The following is a 21,371-nucleotide window of genomic DNA, read 5'->3' as shown; positions in this document are numbered from 1 at the left end:
CAATACCAAAGCCCTCCCCTTCCACCAATACCAAAGCCCTCCCCTTCCACCAATACCAAAGCCCTCCCCTTCCACCAATACCAAAGCCCTCCCCTTCCACCAATACCAAAGCCCTCCCCTTCCACCAATACCAAAGCCCTCCCCTCCCACCAATACCAAAGCCCTCCCCTCCCACCACTACCACCACTACCAAAGCCCTCCCCTTCCACCAATACCAAAGCCCTCCCCTTCCACCACTACCAAAGCCCTCCCCTCCCACCACTACCAAAGCCCTCCCCTCCCACCAATACCAAAGCCCTCCCCTCCCACCACTACCACCACTACCAAAGCCCTCCCCTCCCACCAATACCAAAGCCCTCCCCTCCCACCACTACCACCACTACCAAAGCCCTCTCCTCCCACCACCACTACTACTAAAGCCCTCCCCTCCCACCAATACCAAAGCCCTCCCCTTCCACCACTACCAAAGCCCTCCCCTTCCACCACTACCAAAGCCCTCCCCTCCCACCAATACCAAAGCCCTCCTCTCCCACCACTACCACCACTACCAAAGCCCTCCCCTCCCACCACTACCAAAGCCCTCCCCTCCCACCAATACCAAAGCCCTCCCCTCCCACCAATACCAAAGCCCTCCCCTCCCACCAATACCAAAGCCCTCCCCTCCCACCACTACCACCAATACCAAAGCCCTCCCCTCCCACCAATACCAAAGCCCCCCCTCCCACTACTACCAAAGCCCTCCCCTCCCACCACTACCAAAGCCCTCCCCTCCCACCACTACCAAAGCCCTCCCCTCCCACCACTACCAAAGCCCTCCCCTCCCACCACTACCAAAGCCCTCCCCTCCCATCACTACCACCACTACCAAAGCCCTCCCCTCCCACCACTACCAAAGCCCTCCCCTCCCACCACTACCAAAGCCCTCCCCTCCCATCACTACCACCACTACCAAAGCCCTCCCCTCCCATCACTACCACCAATACCAAAGCCCTCCCCTCCCATCACTACCACCAATACCAAAGCCCTACCCTCCCATCACTACCACCAATACCAAAGCCTTCCCCTTCCACCACTACCACTACCAAAGCCCTCCCCTTCCACCACTACCACTACCAAAGCCCTCCCCTCCCACCAATACCAAAGCCCTTCCCTCCCACCACTACCACCACTACCAAAGCCCTCTCCTTCTACCACTACCAAAGCCCTCCCCTCCCACCACTACCAAAGCCCTCTCCTCCCACCACCACTACGACCAAAGCCCTCCCCTCCCACCACTACCAAAGCCCTCCCCTCCCACCAATACCACCACTACCAAAGCACTCCCCTCTCATCACTACCAAAGCCCTCCCCTCCCATCACTACCACCACTACCAAAGCCCTCCCCTCCCATCACTACCACCACCACCAAAGCCCTCCCCTCCCACCACTACCAATACCCTCCCCTCCCACCACTACCAATACCAGAGCCCTCCCGTCCCCTCCTACCACTACCACCACCACCAATACCAAAGCCCTCCCACCACTACCACCACCACCACCAATACCAAAGCCCTCCCACCACTACCACCACCACCAATACCAAAGCCCTCCCTCCCCTCCCACCACTACCACCACCACCACCAATACCAAAGCCATCCCCTCCCACCACTACAACCACCACCGCTATCAAAGCCCTCCCCTCCCCTCCCACCACTACCAAAGCCCTCCCCTCCCACCAATACCAAAGCCCTCCCCTCCCTTACCACCACCACTACCAAAACTCTCCCTTCCACCACTACCACCACTACCACTACCAAAGCCCTCCCCTCCCACCACTACCAAAGCCCTCCCTTCCACCACTACCAAAGCCCTCCTTTCCACCACTACCACTACCAAAGCCCTCCCCTCCACCACTACCACTACCAAAGCCCTCCCCTCCACCACTACCACTACCAAAGCCCTCCCTTCCACCACTACCACTACCAAAGCCCTCCCTTCCACCACTACCAAAGCCCTCCCTTCTACCACTACCAAAGCCCTCCCCTCCACCACTACCAAAGCCCTCCCCTCCCACCACTACCAAAGCCCTCTCCTCCCACCACCACTACTACCAAAGCCCTCCCCTCCCACCACCACTACTACCAAAGCCCTCCCCTCCCACCACTACCACTACCAAAGCCCTCCCCTCCCACCAATACCACTACCAAAGCCCTCCCCTCCACCACTACCAAAGCCCTCCCCTCCCACCACTACCAAAGCCCTCTCCTCCCACCACCACTACTACCAAAGCCCTCCCCTCCCACCAATACCACCACTACCAAAGCCCTCCCCTCCCACCAATACCACTACCAAAGCCCTCCCCTCCCACCACCACCACTACCAAAGCCCTCCCCTCCCACCAATACCACCACTACCAAAGCCCTCCCCTCCCATCACTACCACCACTACCAAAGCCCTCCCCTCCCACCAATACCACCACTACCAAAGCCCTCCCCTCCCACCACCACCACTACCAAAGCCCTCCCCTCCCATCACCACCACTACCAAAGCCCTCCCCTCCCACCACCACCACTACCAAAGCCCTCCCCTCCCACCACCACCACTACCAAAGCCCTCCCCTCCCACCAATACCACCACTACCAAAGCCCTCCCCTCCCACCAATACCACCACTACCAAAGCCCTCCCCTCCCACCACTACCAAAGCCCTCCCCTCCCATCACTACCACCACTACCAAAGCCCTCCCCTCCCATCACTACCACCAATACCAAAGCCCTCCCCTCCCATCACTACCACCAATACCAAAGCCCTCCCCTCCCATCACTACCACTACCAAAGCCCTCCCCTTCCACCACTACCACTACCAAAGCCCTCCCCTTCCACCAATACCAAAGCCCTCCCCTCCCACCAATACCAAAGCCCTCCCCTCCCACCACTACCACCACTACCAAAGCCCTCCCCTCCCACCACTACCAAAGCCCTCCCCTCCCACCACTACCAAAGCCCTCCCCTCCCACCACTACCAAAGCCCTCCCCTCCCACCACTACCAAAGCCCTCCCCTCCCACCACTACCAAAGCCCTCCCCTCCCATCACTACCACCACTACCAAAGCCCTCCCCTCTCATCACTACCACCACTACCAAAGCCCTCCCCTCCCATCACTACCACCACTACCAAAGCCCTCCCCTCCCATCACTACCACCACTACCAAAGCCCTCCCCTCCCATCACTACCACCACTACCAAAGCCCTCCCCTCCCATCACTACCACCACTACCAAAGCCCTCCCCTCCCCTCCCTACCACCACTACCAAAGCCCTCCCCTCCCACCACTACCACCACTAACAAAGCCCTCCCCTCCCACCACTACCACCACTACCAAAGCCCTCCCCTCCCATCACTACCAAAGCCCTCCCCTTTCACCAATACCAAAGCCCTCCCCTTTCACCAATACCAAAGCCCTCCCCTTCCACCAATACCAAAGCCCTCCCCTTCCACCAATACCAAAGCCCTCCCCTTCCACCAATACCAAAGCCCTCCCCTTCCACCAATACCAAAGCCCTCCCCTTCCACCAATACCAAAGCCCTCCCCTTCCACCAATACCAAAGCCCTCCCCTCCCACCAATACCAAAGCCCTCCCCTCCCACCACTACCACCACTACCAAAGCCCTCCCCTTCCACCAATACCAAAGCCCTCCCCTTCCACCAATACCAAAGCCCTCCCCTTCCACCACTACCAAAGCCCTCCCCTCCCACCACTACCAAAGCCCTCCCCTCCCACCAATACCAAAGCCCTCCCCTCCCACCACTACCACCACTACCAAAGCCCTCCCCTCCCACCAATACCAAAGCCCTCCCCTCCCACCACTACCACCACTACCAAAGCCCTCTCCTCCCACCACCACTACTACTAAAGCCCTCCCCTCCCACCAATACCAAAGCCCTCCCCTTCCACCACTACCAAAGCCCTCCCCTTCCACCACTACCAAAGCCCTCCCCTCCCACCAATACCAAAGCCCTCCTCTCCCACCACTACCACCACTACCAAAGCCCTCCCCTCCCACCACTACCAAAGCCCTCCCCTCCCACCAATACCAAAGCCCTCCCCTCCCACCAATACCAAAGCCCTCCCCTCCCACCAATACCAAAGCCCTCCCCTCCCACCACTACCACCAATACCAAAGCCCTCCCCTCCCACCAATACCAAAGCCCCCCCTCCCACTACTACCAAAGCCCTCCCCTCCCACCACTACCAAAGCCCTCCCCTCCCACCACTACCAAAGCCCTCCCCTCCCACCACTACCAAAGCCCTCCCCTCCCACCACTACCAAAGCCCTCCCCTCCCATCACTACCACCACTACCAAAGCCCTCCCCTCCCACCACTACCAAAGCCCTCCCCTCCCACCACTACCAAAGCCCTCCCCTCCCATCACTACCACCACTACCAAAGCCCTCCCCTCCCATCACTACCACCAATACCAAAGCCCTCCCCTCCCATCACTACCACCAATACCAAAGCCCTACCCTCCCATCACTACCACCAATACCAAAGCCTTCCCCTTCCACCACTACCACTACCAAAGCCCTCCCCTTCCACCACTACCACTACCAAAGCCCTCCCCTCCCACCAATACCAAAGCCCTTCCCTCCCACCACTACCACCACTACCAAAGCCCTCTCCTTCTACCACTACCAAAGCCCTCCCCTCCCACCACTACCAAAGCCCTCTCCTCCCACCACCACTACGACCAAAGCCCTCCCCTCCCACCACTACCAAAGCCCTCCCCTCCCACCAATACCACCACTACCAAAGCCCTCCCCTCTCATCACTACCAAAGCCCTCCCCTCCCATCACTACCACCACTACCAAAGCCCTCCCCTCCCATCACTACCACCACTACCAAAGCCCTCCCCTCCCATCACTACCACCAATACCAAAGCCCTCCCCTTCCATCACTACCACCAATACCAAAGCCCTCCCCTTCCACCACTACCACTACCAAAGCCCTCCCCTCCCACCAATACCAAAGCCCTCCCCTCCCACCACTACCAAAGCCCTCCCCTCCCACCACTACCAAAGCCCTCCCCTCCCACCACTACCACCACTACCAAAGCCCTCCCCTCCCACCACTACCAAAGCCCTCCCCTCCCACCAATACCAAAGCCCTCCCCTCCCACCACTACCAAAGCCCTCCCCTCCCACCGCTACCACCAATACCAAAGCCCTCCCCTCCCACCAATACCAAAGCCCTCCCCTCCCACCAATACCAAAGCCCTCCCCTCCCACCACTACCAAAGCCCTCCCCTCCCACCACTACCACCACTACCAAAGCCCTCCCCTCCCACCACTACCAAAGCCCTCCCCTCCCACCACTACCAAAGCCCTCCCCTCCCACCACTACCAAAGCCCTCCCCTCCCATCACTACCAAAGCCCTCCCCTTCCACCAATACCAAAGCCCTCCCCTTCCACCAATACCAAAGCCCTCCCCTTCCACCAATACCAAAGCCCTCCCCTCCCACCACTACCACCACTACCAAAGCCCTCCCCTCCCACCACTACCACCACTACCAAAGCCCTCCCCTCCCACCACTACCACCACTACCAAAGCCCTCTCCTCCCACCACCACCAATACCAAAGCCCTCCCCTCCCACCACCACCACTACCAAAGCCCTCCCCTCCCACCACCACCACTACCAAAGCCCTCCCCTCCCACCACTACCAAAGCCCTCTCCTCCCACCACCACCAATACCAAAGCCCTCCCCTCCCACCACTACCAAAGCCCTCCCCTCCCACCACTACCAAAGCCCTCCCCTCCCACCACTACCAAAGCCCTCCCCTCCCACCACTACCAAAGCCCTCCCCTTCCACCAATACCAAAGCCCTCCCCTTCCACCAATACCAAAGCCCTCCCCTTCCACCAATACCAAAGCCCTCCCCTTCCACCACTACCAAAGCCCTCCCCTTCCACCACTACCAAAGCCCTCCCCTCCCACCAATACCAAAGCCCTCCCCTCCCACCACTACCAAAGCCCTCCCCTCCCACCACTACCACCACTACCAAAGCCCTCCCCTCCCACCACTACCAAAGCCCTCCCCTCCCACCACTACCAAAGCCCTCCCCTCCCACCACTACCACCACTACCAAAGCCCTCCCCTCCCATCACTACCAAAGCCCTCCCCTTCCACCAATACCAAAGCCCTCTCCTCCCACCACCACCAATACCAAAGCCCTCCCCTCCCACCACCACCACTACCAAAGCCCTCCCCTCCCACCACCACCACTACCAAAGCCCTCCCCTCCCACCACTACCAAAGCCCTCTCCTCCCACCACCACCAATACCAAAGCCCTCCCCTCCCACCACTACCAAAGCCCTCCCCTCCCACCACTACCAAAGCCCTCCCCTTCCACCAATACCAAAGCCCTCCCCTTCCACCAATACCAAAGCCCTCCCCTTCCACCACTACCAAAGCCCTCCCCTTCCACCACTACCAAAGCCCTCTCCTCCCACCACCACCACTACCAAAGCCCTCCCCTCCCACCACTACCAAAGCCCTCCCCTTCCACCAATACCAAAGCCCTCCCCTTCCACCAATACCAAAGCCCTCCCCTTCCACCAATACCAAAGCCCTCCCCTTCCACCAATACCAAAGCCCTCCCCTCCCACCACTACCAAAGCCCTCCCCTCCCACCACTACCAAAGCCCTCCCCTCCCACCACTACCAAAGCCCTCCCCTCCCACCACTACCAAAGCCCTCCCCTTCCACCAATACCAAAGCCCTCTCCTCCCACCACCACTACTACCAAAGTCCTCTCCTACCACCACTACCAAAGCTCTCCCCTCCCACCACTACCAAAGCCCTCCCCTCCCACCACTACCACCACCACCAAAGCCCTCCCCTCCCACCACTACCAAAGCCCTCCCCTCCCACCAATACCAAAGCCCTCCCCTTCCACCAATACCAAAGCCCTCCCCTTCCACCAATACCAAAGCCCTCCCCTCCCACCACTACCACCACTACCAAAGCCCTCCCCTTCCACCAATACCAAAGCCCTCCCCTTCCACCAATACCAAAGCCCTCCCCTTCCACCACTACCAAAGCCCTCCCCTCCCACCACTACCAAAGCCCTCCCCTCCCACCAATACCAAAGCCCTCCCCTCCCACCACTACCACCACTACCAAAGCCCTCCCCTCCCACCAATACCAAAGCCCTCCCCTCCCACCACTACCACCACTACCAAAGCCCTCTCCTCCCACCACCACTACTACTAAAGCCCTCCCCTCCCACCAATACCAAAGCCTTCCCCTTCCACCACTACCAAAGCCCTCCCCTTCCACCACTACCAAAGCCCTCCCCTCCCACCAATACCAAAGCCCTCCTCTCCCACCACTACCACCACTACCAAAGCCCTCCCCTCCCACCACTACCAAAGCCCTCCCCTCCCACCAATACCAAAGCCCTCCCCTCCCACCAATACCAAAGCCCTCCCCTCCCACCACTACCACCAATACCAAAGCCCTCCCCTCCCACCACTACCACCAATACCAAAGCCCTCCCCTCCCACCAATACCAAAGCCCTCCCCTCCCACCAATACCAAAGCCCCCCCTCCCACTACTACCAAAGCCCTCCCCTCCCACCACTACCAAAGCCCTCCCCTCCCACCACTACCAAAGCCCTCCCCTCCCACCACTAACAAAGCCCTCCCCTCCCATCACTACCACCACTACCAAAGCCCTCCCCTCCCACCACTACCAAAGCCCTCCCCTCCCACCACTACCAAAGCCCTCCCCTCCCATCACTACCACCACTACCAAAGCCCTCCCCTCCCATCACTACCACCAATACCAAAGCCCTCCCCTCCCATCACTACCACCAATACCAAAGCCCTCCCCTCCCATCACTACCACCAATACCAAAGCCCTACCCTCCCATCACTACCACCAATACCAAAGCCCTCCCCTTCCACCACTACCACTACCAAAGCCCTCCCCTTCCACCACTACCACTACCAAAGCCCTCCCCTCCCACCAATACCAAAGCCCTTCCCTCCCACCACTACCACCACTACCAAAGCCCTCTCCTTCTACCACTACCAAAGCCCTCCCCTCCCACCACTACCAAAGCCCTCCCCTCCCACCACTACCAAAGCCCTCTCCTCCCACCACCACTACGACCAAAGCCCTCCCCTCCCACCACTACCAAAGCCCTCCCCTCCCACCAATACCACCACTACCAAAGCCCTCCCCTCTCATCACTACCAAAGCCCTCCCCTCCCATCACTACCACCACTACCAAAGCCCTCCCCTCCCATCACTACCACCACTACCAAAGCCCTCCCCTCCCATCACTACCACCAATACCAAAGCCCTCCCCTTCCATCACTACCACCAATACCAAAGCCCTCCCCTTCCACCACTACCACTACCAAAGCCCTCCCCTCCCACCAATACCAAAGCCCTCCCCTCCCACCACTACCAAAGCCCTCCCCTCCCACCACTACCAAAGCCCTCCCCTCCCACCACTACCACCACTACCAAAGCCCTCCCCTCCCACCACTACCAAAGCCCTCCCCTCCCACCAATACCAAAGCCCTCCCCTCCCACCACTACCAAAGCCCTCCCCTCCCACCGCTACCACCAATACCAAAGCCCTCCCCTCCCACCAATACCAAAGCCCTCCCCTCCCACCAATACCAAAGCCCTCCCCTCCCACCAATACCAAAGCCCTCCCCTCCCACCACTACCAAAGCCCTCCCCTCCCACCACTACCACCACTACCAAAGCCCTCCCCTCCCACCACTACCAAAGCCCTCCCCTCCCACCACTACCAAAGCCCTCCCCTCCCACCACTACCACCCCACTACCAAAGCCCTCCCCTCCCATCACTACCAAAGCCCTCCCCTCTCCACCAATACCAAAGCCCTCCCCTTCCACCAATACCAAAGCCCTCCCCTTCCACCAATACCAAAGCCCTCCCCTCCCACCACTACCACCACTACCAAAGCCCTCCCCTCCCACCACCACCACTACCAAAGCCCTCCCCTTCCACCAATACCAAAGCCCTCTCCTCCCACCACCACCAATACCAAAGCCCTCCCCTCCCACCACCACCACTACCAAAGCCCTCCCCTCCCACCACCACCACTACCAAAGCCCTCCCCTCCCACCACTACCAAAGCCCTCTCCTCCCACCACCACCAATACCAAAGCCCTCCCCTCCCACCACTACCAAAGCCCTCCCCTCCCACCACTACCAAAGCCCTCCCCTCCCACCACTACCAAAGCCCTCCCCTCCCACCACTACCAAAGCCCTCCCCTTCCACCAATACCAAAGCCCTCCCCTTCCACCAATACCAAAGCCCTCCCCTTCCACCAATACCAAAGCCCTCCCCTTCCACCACTACCAAAGCCCTCCCCTTCCACCACTACCAAAGCCCTCTCCTCCCACCACCACCACTACCAAAGCCCTCCCCTCCCACCACTACCAAAGCCCTCCCCTTCCACCAATACCAAAGCCCTCCCCTTCCACCAATACCAAAGCCCTCCCCTTCCACCAATACCAAAGCCCTCCCCTTCCACCAATACCAAAGCCCTCCCCTCCCACCACTACCAAAGCCCTCCCCTCCCACCACTACCAAAGCCCTCCCCTCCCACCACTACCAAAGCCCTCCCCTCCCACCACTACCAAAGCCCTCCCCTCCCACCACTACCAAAGCCCTCCCCTTCCACCAATACCAAAGCCCTCTCCTCCCACCACCACTACTACCAAAGTCCTCTCCTACCACCACTACCAAAGCTCTCCCCTCCCACCACTACCAAAGCCCTCCCCTCCCACCACTACCACCACCACCAAAGCCCTCCCCTCCCACCACTACCAAAGCCCTCCCCTCCCACCACTACCAAAGCCCTCCCCTCCCACCACTACCACCACTACCAAAGCCCTCCCCTCCCACCACTACCACCACTACCAAAGCCCTCTCCTCCCACCACTACCAAAGCCCTCCCCTCCCACCACTACCACCACTACCAAAGCCCTCCCCTCCCACCACTACCACCACTACCAAAGCCCTCCCCTCCCACCACCAATACCAAAGCCCTCTCCTCCCACCACTACCAAAGCCCTCCTCTCCCACCACTACCACCACTACCAAAGCCCTCCCCTCCCACCACTACCAAAGCCCTCTCCTCCCACCACTACCAAAGCCCTCCCCTCCCACCACTACCAAAGCCCTCCCCTCCCACCACTACCAAAGCCCTCCCCTCCCACCACTACCAAAGCCCTCCTCTCCCACCACTACCACCACTACCAAAGCCCTCTCCTCCTACCACCACCACCACTACCAAAGCCCTCTCCTCCCACCACCACCACCACCTCCACTACCAAAGCCCACCACTAACACCACTACCAAAGCCCTTTGCATCTCAATGATGTCCTGAAAAAAAACATTAACACTCAAGGAACGTACCAGATGGCACTCTATTTCCCATGGACCCTGATCATACGTAGTGAACTATAAATGGAATAGGGTGCCATTTGGGATGCAGTCTCAGCCCTGTTTATAGCCTGGGAAATTTGTCAGGAAATCAGTGTTATTATATCAAATAACACAGTATGTCAATGTACTAACAAGCTCAACATTGCTAGGAATTCCTCCATATTAACTGTTGATGCAGAAAGCCTTCTAAAGAGGATGCTATGAATCAATATAGTTTGACAGCAGACAGTGAAATCTAGAGCTGCCCTCCTCCCTACCATTATAGAAGATAGGCTGCTGTTCCAGCAGGCAACTGTTGTTGTTGTTATATAGTAAGGTTCCATATAATCTAGCAAGGTTTCCCAAACTCTGTCCTGCCCCCCCCGGGTACACGTTTTGGTTTTTGCCCTAGCACTATACAGCTGATTCAGATAACCAACTCATCGTCAAGCTTTGATTATTTGAATCAGCTGTGTAGTGCTATAGCAAAACAATAAAACGTTCCCCGTTATGTTGTCATCCAGAGTCACATTTATTTATGTTCCAAGCTATAGCACACAATATTTTACATACAGCAGATTTTTAAGGGGCAATTTTTGCCATGTAAAAAATATTGTGGTACTGCTGTCGTCCCAGCCCTACTGTTGTTCTTTTTATTGTTGTTGTTGAGCCGAGCCACCAGATAGCTCCAGCAGTGCCCCTCCCTGTCCTCATTTCCCCAGGTCTCCCCAGGAGCAAGCTAGAGGATCTCTGTCACCGTGGTGCCTAGGTGCCAACAAACGCCAATTTGTTTGTTTTTGCTGATGTCGCCGGTACAGCATGTTTGGGCAGGCAGGTTGGAATGTTCCAACTGGAAAGGTTTTGGAGGGGTGCAGACTGACTCTTCACTGATTGGATTGACCGCCCCTCAGGAAAAAGTGGTTTGTGTGGGAAAGCAAAAAAGCTAATTGACAACCAATCGCATGGCTCAAAAGAGAATGAGTGTAATGTGACTGGTTACAAAGGCAGCAGAGGATGTCAGGACTCTTCACTGATTGGATTGACCGCCCCTCAGGAAAAAGTGGTTTGTGTGGGAAAGCAAAAAAGCTAATTGACAACCAATCGCATGGCTCAAAAGAGAATGAGTGTAATGTGACTGGTTACAAAGGCAGCAGAGGATGTCAGGAGACGGTTACCTTTTCCCTTTGTTCCTTTGAAATGCCTACATGGTTTGTGAAATGCAAATAAGGGGGTTGTTTTCCTGCATTACCTGCCTGAGCTCTAGATGAGTATTTCCATTGTCTCTGTGGTTTTGGCTGTGTGCTTCAGGAGAGAATACAGAGACACAGCTCTGCTTTACAGGACACTGTGGTGCTCTGTAGACGTAGGTTGTTTGTCCTAATATCAGCAGCTTTTACACCACAACACCTGTGCCCCATTTCTTGGGACTGGATATGCTGGGTGAGTACAATGTGTATTGTAGATATTAACAGGTGCCTGTAGAAGCACACCGTTTACATCTTTTGATTCTATAACAGTGAGTGCTAACGCCTCCATTAGCATGGTACTTGTAGGCATCTTTTGATGTGTTTATTCACACAATATTGCAGCATAGCAGGCATTCTTGAACTGGCTTTTCTCCTGTTGATGGCTTAGCCTGGAATTTGTCCCTGTTTAGTTCATAGCTAGATAGCTGGAATTTGAAGTGTGTGTGTTTTGGGTATATACACAGTCTGAATGTGTGCACGGTGGACCAGGGTCTTTGATGGGACTCTGGGGCCCTGGCCACCTGTGCCGAGAGACCCTCCCTGTGTGAGGGGCTAACCAGACTATTTGCATTTACCCCCCCCCCCCTTATTTTGTTCTTAGTTATTCCTATTTTTTGCTTTGACTCTCTTGCACAGGCTCGATGTACACCCACTGGACTCTAACCTCATACATACTACACTGACCCTCCAACACACACACACACACATTGACATTCCTTCACACTCTTCACATACGCTGCTGCCACTCTCTGTTATCTATGCATAGTCACTTTACCCCTACATAAAATGAAGGGAATGAATGACCATTTATTTTTGTGTCAAATCGCCAGTTAGCAACCCATCCCTTATGGGATTAATTGATACATAAACAAACGTTACAATAAATCACTGTGATAATTTTCTGCAGTGCTCTTTGCAGTGCGCATCAAATAAAGAGTGAATACTACATAATAGTAAATAAGGTTGTCCAAACAATAATTATATCCCTAGAGCAGTACATGATATACATACAGTACCAGTCAAAAGTTTGGACACACCTACTCATTCAAGGGTTTTTCTTTACTTTAACTAATTTCTACATTGTAGAATAATAGTGACGATGTCAAAACTATGAAATAATGTAGTAACCAAGAAAGTGTTCAAACAAATCAAAATATATTTGAGATTCTTCAAAGTAGCCACCCTTTGCCTTGACAGCTTTGCACACTCTTGGCATTCTCTCAACCAGCTTAATGAGGGAGTTACCTGGAACCAATTGAGATGGTTTGGGATGAGTTGGACCGCAGTGAAGGATAAGCAGCCATAAAAATGCTTAGCATATGTGGGAACTCCTTCAAGACTGTTGGAAAATAATTCCAGGTGAAGTTGGTTGAGAGAATGCCAAGAGTTTGCAAATCTGTCATCAAGGCAAAGGGTGGATATTTTGAAGAATCTATAATATATTTTGATTTGTTTAACACTTTTGGTTACTACATGATTCCATATGTGTTATTTCATAGTTTTGATGTCTTCACTATTCTACAATGTAGAAAATGGTAATAATAAAGAAACCATTGAATGAGTAGGTGTCAACTTTTGACTGGTACTGTATACAGTTGAAGTCAAGTTTACATACACTGTAGCCAAATACATTTAAACTTGGTTTTTCACAATTTCTGACATTTAATCCTAGTAAAAAAAGTTAGGATCACCACTTTAATTTAAGAATGTGAAATGTCAGAATAATAGGAGTGATTTATTTCAGCTTTTATTTCTTTCATCACATTCCCAGTGGGTCAGAAGTTTACATACACTCAGGTAGCCTTCCACAAGCTTCCCACAATAAGTTAGTTTAAAGTTGGCTCATTCCTCCTTACAGAGCTGGTGTAACTGAGTCAGGTTTGTAGGCCTCCTTGCTCACACGCGCTTTTTCAGTTCTGCCCACAAATGTTCTATAGGATTGAGGTCAGGGCTTTGTGGTGGCCACTCCAATACCTTGACTTTGTTTTCCTTAAGCCATGTTGTCCTTAAGCCATTTTGCCACAACTTTGGAAGTGTGCTTGGGGTCATTGTCCATTTGGAAGACCCATTTGAGACCATGCTTCAACTTTCTGACTGATGTCTTGAGATGTTGCTTCAATATATCCACATAATTTCAGACCAGAGGACATTTCTCCATAAAGTATGATCTTTGTCCCCATGTGCAGTTGCAAACTATAGTCTGGCTTTTTTATGGTTGTTTTGGAGCACTGGCTTTTTCCTTGCTAAGCGACCTTTCAGGTTATGTCGAAATAGGACTCGTTTTACTGTGGATATAGATACTTTTGTACCTGTTTCCTCCAGCATCGTCACAAGGTCCTTTGCTGTTGTTCTGGGATTGATCTGCACATTTAGCACCAAAGTACGTTCATCTCTAGGAGACAGAACGCATCTCCTTCCTGAGCTGTATGATGGCTGCGTGGTCCCATGGTGTTTTATATTTGCGTACTATTGTTTGTACAGATGAACGTCGTACCTTCAGGCGTTTGGAAATTGCTTCCAAGGATGAACCAGACTTGTGGAGGTCTCCAATTTGTTTTCTGAGGTCTTGGCTGATTTCTTTTGATTTTCCCATGATGTCAAGCAAAGAGGCACTGAGTTTGAAGGTAGGCCTTGAAATACATCCACAGGTACACCTCCAATTGACTCAAATAATGTCAATTAGCCTATCAGAAGCTTCTAAAGCCATGACAAAATGTTTTGGAATTTTCCAAGCTGTTTAAAGGCACAGTCAACTTAGTGTATGTAAACCTCTGACCTGCTGGAATTGTGATACTGTGAAATAATCTGTCTGTAAACAATTGTTGGAAACATTACTTGTGTCATGCACAAAGTAGATGTCCTAACCCGACTTGCCAAAACTATAGTTTGTTAACAAGAAATTTGTGGAGTGGTTGAAAAACACATTTTAATGACTCCAACCTAAGTGTATGTAAACTTCTGACTTCAACTGTATATATACACCTACATGTACATAGTATTACCTCACTTATCTCAACTAACCTGTACCCCCGCTCATTAACTAGGTACCGGTACCCATTGTATTTAGCCTTGTTTTGTGTTACTATTTTTCCTTTAGTTCATTTAGCAAATTTTTCATACTTTTTAAAACTCTGCGTTAGGGGCTCGTGAGTAAGCGTGTCACAGTAAGGTCTACCCTTGTTGTATTCGGTGCGTGTGAAAAATACTTTCATTTGAACTCCAGCTGTACCTGCACCTCTTATCTGAAGTCAGTCAGCTTGCCTTTGTAGATTTCTGCTCTGATTTACAGACAAACCTTAGATGCTCAAGGCTTTGAGTCTGTGTGTAAGTGCCTCCTGAGTTCCCATTCACTAACTATAATGAGTTAGACAGATTTGGTATCCACTGACCAGTAAGATCTCAGCCCTTTTCGTTGATAGCTGAGCCTTGGGACATGAACCTTAAAGATCCACACTGGATCTGCGCCCCAAATGGCTCCTTATTCCCTGTATAGTGGACTACTTTTGACTTGGGCCCAAAGGGCTCTGGTCAAAAGTAGTGCACTGAATAGGGTGCCATTTGGAGGACACATGAGGGACCTGGTTTATTGTACAGTAAGCATTTGTACTGTCCGCCTGCAGTATGTAGTGTAGCCTGTCTCTAGCCTGTCTGTAAAGTGGGCCCTGGCTGTGATGACCATATAAGCCTGGGTTGGCCGGGGAGCTCAGGCAGCAGGCATCGCCTAAAAAGGAAACGGTGCTGATTTGATTGTTTCCCCCATTACATCCAGCAGAGATAAACATTGTGATGCAGAGGAAGGGAGAGGGAGGAAAATTCTCCGGGGGGGGGGGGCTGGGTGAAGGCGAGAGTGAGTGAGTTTTACCCGTCATGTCAGTCCAGTCTCTACTTTCAGACGACCCTGGGCAGCTATGGTAGCGTTTCGTAAACATTCCTGGGAGAGGACTAGGATCGAGCATGCCATTCCTCCCATTTCTACTCCTCCTCCTCCGGCTGCTCCTCCTCATCTCCTCCTCCTCCTGTCCCTCTACCCTTCCTCCACCACCACCTCCTCCTTTCCCTTCCTATTCTATGGTCAAAGACTCTTATTGTTTTCTACACTGTTGTGTGGTTCTCCTTTCTCTTTCACATGCTGGCACAAAGCCTCCAGCAGCAGCACAGACAACTGAGTTCCTGGGGACAATCTATGAAAAGGAAAACTGAGCTTACATGTGGAGAACCTGGGCGAGGAAAGCAGAGTGATAATGGGTGTGTCTGTCTAGCGGTATGGGTTACAACCTTTGTCAGCACTAAAAAGCAGGTAGGACTTCTTTGTCCAACTCACCATTTTCCTGTGCAGTAATCGTTTCATGTGTTAAAATGTAATGTATGTAATGTAATGTGTTGGTGCCAAAACTAGCACTGTGAGTATGGTGGCTACTGGGCTACACCCTGCAATTGACTGTGAGGATGCTAGCCTACTTGGACTGTATGCTCGCGCTCTTGTATGGCCTCTTTGGTGCACAGTGTTTTAGAAACTAAAGGAAATTCTGAAAGGGAAGTAGTCTCTCTGAAAGGAAATATAAGGACTGAGCATTGGATGGATGGAGTCTAGTACAGTATGTATCTTAAATTATTCATAGCACGAAGCAGCTTACTGAGTAGATATAGAAAGCATCAGGCATAAATCACTGTACTATACAGAATAGTGTAGAGGACTGCATGCATATTTTAGTGTTAAGCTCTGTTGCACTTCAACTTGGTGCTAATTATTTCCACAAGTGTTCTTTCCAGAAGTAAGACGTGATTAAAACCATCTGCATAAAGGGTTTATACAGTAATTATCTAGGGTTGCCTTTGATGAGTCAATACATTAAGAAGGAATACCAGAGTGCTCAAAGCTCTTCAAATGTCTTTAACTGTAAGGGAGCATTCCAAAAGGCATCATACTCCCTTTATCGTGCCCTACTTCTGGCCAGAACCTTATATAGGGAATAGGGTACAATTTGGGACACTACCTATATGTTAAGTCACCATCTATGGCATTGTCTTTCTGTCAACATTCTGACTTTCTTTGGACAAGGGACAGGGGACCGCTTTGTGGTGTGTGTGTTCAACTCTGTCAAGTCACCATCTATGTGGCATTGTCGTCTTTCAGTCAACAAGGGACCTCTTTATTATGTGGCTTGTGATCAGTGGCTAGGTCTAAGTTAAGAGTGGCTGCTGTCAGCCCCGTCTGTGGAAACCTACCTCTTGTTTCTGTCTCGCAGATGGGTTTTCATAAACAGCTGTAGCAGCAGCACCGTGGGAGGGAAGTCATGAGTCACCCTCAATATTTTTAAAGAGCCTCGTCGTTCGTTGTCTCCTCTCCTGCTCTGGAGGACACGACTGAGGCTGTTGCCCAAATGGCACTCTATTCCCTATGGGCCCTGGTCAAATGTAGTGCACTACGAAGGGACTAGTGTGCCATTAGAGAGGCAGCTTGAGGATGAGCTCTCTCACTGGGTCTTAAACAGAACTTCGCCCCAAAGCTGGCTGGGTAAATGTGCTAAAGCCATCAAACAGGTTGCATACCATACAGTCAGACAGACGCCAGCGTCATCTCCGCTCTCTGTCTCACTCTTTCTGTCTCTCTCTCTGTGTCTGTCTGTTCTCCTGGGTTACTGCTCGATGCAGCACGACCTCATCAGGAAATCTCTAATCCAGAGCTAGAGAAGTTGACTCACAAATTAATTTCAGTTTGGCTTGGATCGTTTCCCCGAATATCAGTGCATCGTGCCAAGAAGATGCTTGGTGTGTGTGTGTAAAGCTTCACAGTGGGTCGTGCTGTAACCTATGTTTATGCAGGGTAGGTTACTCAGTCACAGTATCTTTGGCGTGCCATGCATTGGTGCAGACTTCACGTGTGTGTCCATCCGCTCTGTATGCCTGAGACAAGGTCAGGCCTCCTTCCAGACAGCCTTCTGTTCAACCAGACTGGGCTGGTATAGAGACTATGGTAGTTTGGTTAAATATTCATATGTTTACCATTCCCTGCTGCGCTGCTGCGTCCACAGTCTCACTGGGGTGGGAGCGCTCCTACTGGAGATGCTAATTAGTACCATGTGCCCTGCCTCCCCCTCTGCTTCCTCACACCGCTGACTCCCTCCCCCATCGGCCTTAAAACCCCCTCTGCCTCCCCCTCTGCCCTCTGTTTCGAAATATAGAATATATGACGAACGTTTAAGCGATTCCAAAAGCCTGATCAACACTACATGGCTAAAAGTATGTGTACACCCCTTCAAATGAGTGGATTTGGCTATTTCAGCCACATTGTTCATTGGGAGCTTCATGAAATGGGTTTCCTTGGCCGAGCAGCCGCACACAAGCATAAGATCACCATGCGCAATGCCAAGTGTCGGCTGGAGTGGTGTAAAGCTTGCCGCCATTGGACTTTTGAGCAGTGGACATGTGTTTTCTAGAGTGATGAATCACGCTTCACCATCTGGCAGTCCGACAGATGAATCTGGGTTTGGTGGATGCCAGGAGAACGCTACTTGCCTGAATGCATAGTGTCAACTGTAAAGTTTGGTGGAGGAGGAATATTGGTCTGGGGCTGTTTTTAATGGTTCGTGCTAGGCCCCTTAGTTCCAGTGAAGGGAAATATTAACGCTACAGCATACAATGACATTCTAGATGATTCTGTGCTTCCAACTTTGTGGCAACAGTTTGGGGAAGGCCCTTTCCTGTTTCAGCATGACAATGCCCCCTTGCACAAAGTGAGGTCCATACAGAAATGGTTTGTTGAGATCGGTGTGGAAGAACTTGACTGGCCTGCACAGAGCCCTGACTTCAACCCCATCGAACACGTTTTCGGATTAATTGGAACGCCCATTGCGAGCCAGGCCTAATCGCCCAACATCAGTGACCAACCTCACTACTCTTGTGGCTGAATGGAAGCAAGTCCCCACATCAATGTTCCAACATCTAGTGGAAAGCCTTCCCAGAAGGGTGGAGGCTGTTATAGCAGCAAAGGGGAGGACCAACTCCATATTAATTCTCATGATTTTGGAATGAGATGTTCGACAAGCACATACTTTTGTCCATGTAGTGTATTATTGAGTTATTGACGGTTCTGTTATTTTTATGTATTGCTGTTTTCTTGAACAGACCTGGGTATTACTGCGCTTTAATGGACAGTACTGCTTTTACTATGAGTTTAAAGTTGCCTTTATACACCTCCATGTAAGCCTTCCAGTTGAAATTGTATGCTCTGCATCTTCAGTGCCTGAAATGTTAGAATGTTCGTCTTGTCCAGCCACATGCTGTCATGAATGTTGTGTCCATCAGTGTCATCAATGCACTACTGTCGTTGGTTGATGAGCTAAATGACCAGGTTGCCTTCCTCATCTCACTGCCAGCCTGTTGCTTGCTCATTCCTTATCCACTCCGGTCATTGAGTTCAATCAAAGTGAATTTGCCTGCCAACACACACACACACACCCGCCCACAAGTGTGCATGCAGACACACAGTCACACCCATAGTCACTCACATCTGCTTCCCCTGCTCTGAGAGCTACAGACAGCTAATATGTCCGTGGTTAGAGAAGCCAGATCTTGTGACTAGTGTCGCCCTCTCCCCTTCTCCCTCTTTCCCCCAGCCTCTCCTTATTACCTGTGAGGCCACCAGGCCTTGGTGAGTAATACACACTGGCAGCTGGGACTCTGTCGTATTTATTACTGACACTTACTACAGTCACTGCAATCATCTACTCCAGCTAGGCTACTTCCCAATCCATACTTCTCTCCTTCCTTGTTCCTCCCTCCCTTGTCCTCTCTGTCTTTTCCTGTTTGTCCAACCTAGCGCCAAACACCCATCTTCAGCATAAAAAAGGACAAAGCGTAGCAGCGACTAACCAAACAGTTTAACCTGCTGATGCCATGGATAGTGTGGTCTGGTATCAGTGATACTGTAGCAGCATGCAGATCTCTGAATAGGCCTAAGCTTCTATTATTCTATATCCTTCCGTTTCACTAACGGTAGTTTTCCTCTCCTCCTTTGGCAGGTGACATCACACAGAAAGGCTATGAAAAGAAGAGGTCCAAATTAATTGGGGCCTTCCTCCCTCAGGCACCAGGTAAAGGTAAATACCCCTCCAATCATAACAATGTCTGTCTCAACTAATCTGGAAATAGTGATATGGATTCTGGAGTAGAGTTCTGGAATAATATGGATTCTGGAGTAGAGGTCTTTGTTTTAGACTGTATACCTCAAACCCAAAGCTTGTTTAACACAATAGTCATTTCAGATTCTCTGCCCTCCCAAATCACTGGGTGTATATAGGTTCAAGACTAGTGGGGGAAATGACTGGTTAATTCTTATTAGTCTATATATACAATGGCATAACTTGCTTATGTAGACCTAACTAATATAGACCTAACTAGACCCAGTCTAGCTAATGTTCTCACTATTAGGTCTTGAAAGCTATAGAATGACAGAGGAACACTAGATTTGACATTCCCTCACTTTTCAATTTGTTTTATTCATTCATTTTACATTTCATTAGCACAAAATTAGGCAAAACGTTACTGTATGACTGTGTGGGTTGCAGTTCCAATTAGCTATAACCCTCTGTCATGTCTGTAATGTTCTACAACAGGGGTATCAAAGTTCTGATATCCAAGTAGCAATTTTAGAAAATAAATCCAGTCAGGAGGAATGCTCATTGTTGACACAGAAGACACCAATGACAAAGCACTTTTGTGCTTACATAGGACTGTATAACAATGGCCTCCACTGCATTTGCTGTGTTTTTATTTTATTTTATTTTACCTTTATTTAACTAGGCAAGTCAGTTAAGAACAAATTCTTATTTTCAATGACAGCCTAGGAACAGTGGGTTAACTGCCTTGTTCAGGGGCAGAACGACAGATTTGTACCTTGTCAGCTCGGGGATTCGATCTTGCAACCTTTCGGTTACAAGTCCAATGCTCTAACCACTAGGCTACCTGCCGTGGTTGTTTCCCCAACATCTAATATTTTCAAGTGAGAGTGAGGATCTGTGTCCAAAATGGTACCGTATTCCCTATATAGTGCACTACAAACGTCGTAGGGTTCCAGTCTGCGCTACATTCCATCAGACGGCGTGTCACCGAAGGCCCCAGGACACATGTTTGACACCCCTGTTCTACCAAGACATTGACTAATGAAACATTTACTAAATGCCATTGGAGGCAATCTGAATTGCTTTTTTTTTTTATTCCCTGACTAGTGCTATAAAAGCAGTACAATAGTAAGTACAGTATTCCTTTACTGAGGGGGTTTATGTGTGTGAACATGGTAGTAGGCCTAGGAGGGTGGCAGCAGGGTTCTGCAGAGGTTTAAAAGTAAATGAATAGGGTTAGGGTTGGGAGCCATCCGGTCCACATCACCCAGTGTGTCCCAAATGGCACCCACAGAATTGAGACGGGAAGCCTGCCAGGAAAAACACCCTCGTTCGGAAGTTAGTGTGAACACACAGGAAACATTTATTTAAAAAGGTTATTCTTCATGCGACAGTATGGGCAGATGCTACTGTTGGCAGACAGACACACTAATAGGTATTTGTCCTAAATGGCACCCTATTCCCTACATAGTGCACTACTTTTGACCAGAGCCTTATGGGAATATGGTGCCATTTCAGTGATACACCCAATCATGGAGGGAGA

The 21,371-nt window shown here is 51.5% G+C and overlaps 1 protein-coding gene across 22 annotated transcripts in view; it reads left to right on the top strand.

Moving 5' to 3' along the window:
* Nucleotides 1–21,371, top strand: part of LOC139551291 (disco-interacting protein 2 homolog C) — a 244,420-nt gene that overhangs the window by 126,270 nt on the left and 96,779 nt on the right. For 14 of the 22 annotated variants that reach the window (XM_071362777.1, XM_071362773.1, XM_071362779.1 and 11 more), the window contains exon 2: nt 19,730–19,807. The exons of 1 other annotated variant lie outside the window; for it this stretch is intronic. In XM_071362777.1, coding sequence (XP_071218878.1) covers nt 19,730–19,807 — 78 coding nt within the window. Of the gene's footprint in view, nt 1–11,640; nt 11,902–15,644; nt 16,006–19,729; nt 19,808–21,371 lie in introns of those variants that run through there. 7 more of the 22 variants (XM_071362774.1, XM_071362763.1, XM_071362778.1 and 4 more) reach the window with 4 other exon arrangements.

This window comes from Salvelinus alpinus, chromosome 23 (assembly GCF_045679555.1).
Source record: "Salvelinus alpinus chromosome 23, SLU_Salpinus.1, whole genome shotgun sequence".
Taxonomy (NCBI): Eukaryota; Metazoa; Chordata; class Actinopteri; order Salmoniformes; family Salmonidae; genus Salvelinus; species Salvelinus alpinus.
Note: the sequence above shows the minus strand (reverse complement) of the source record. Positions and strands in the feature narration are given on the sequence as shown.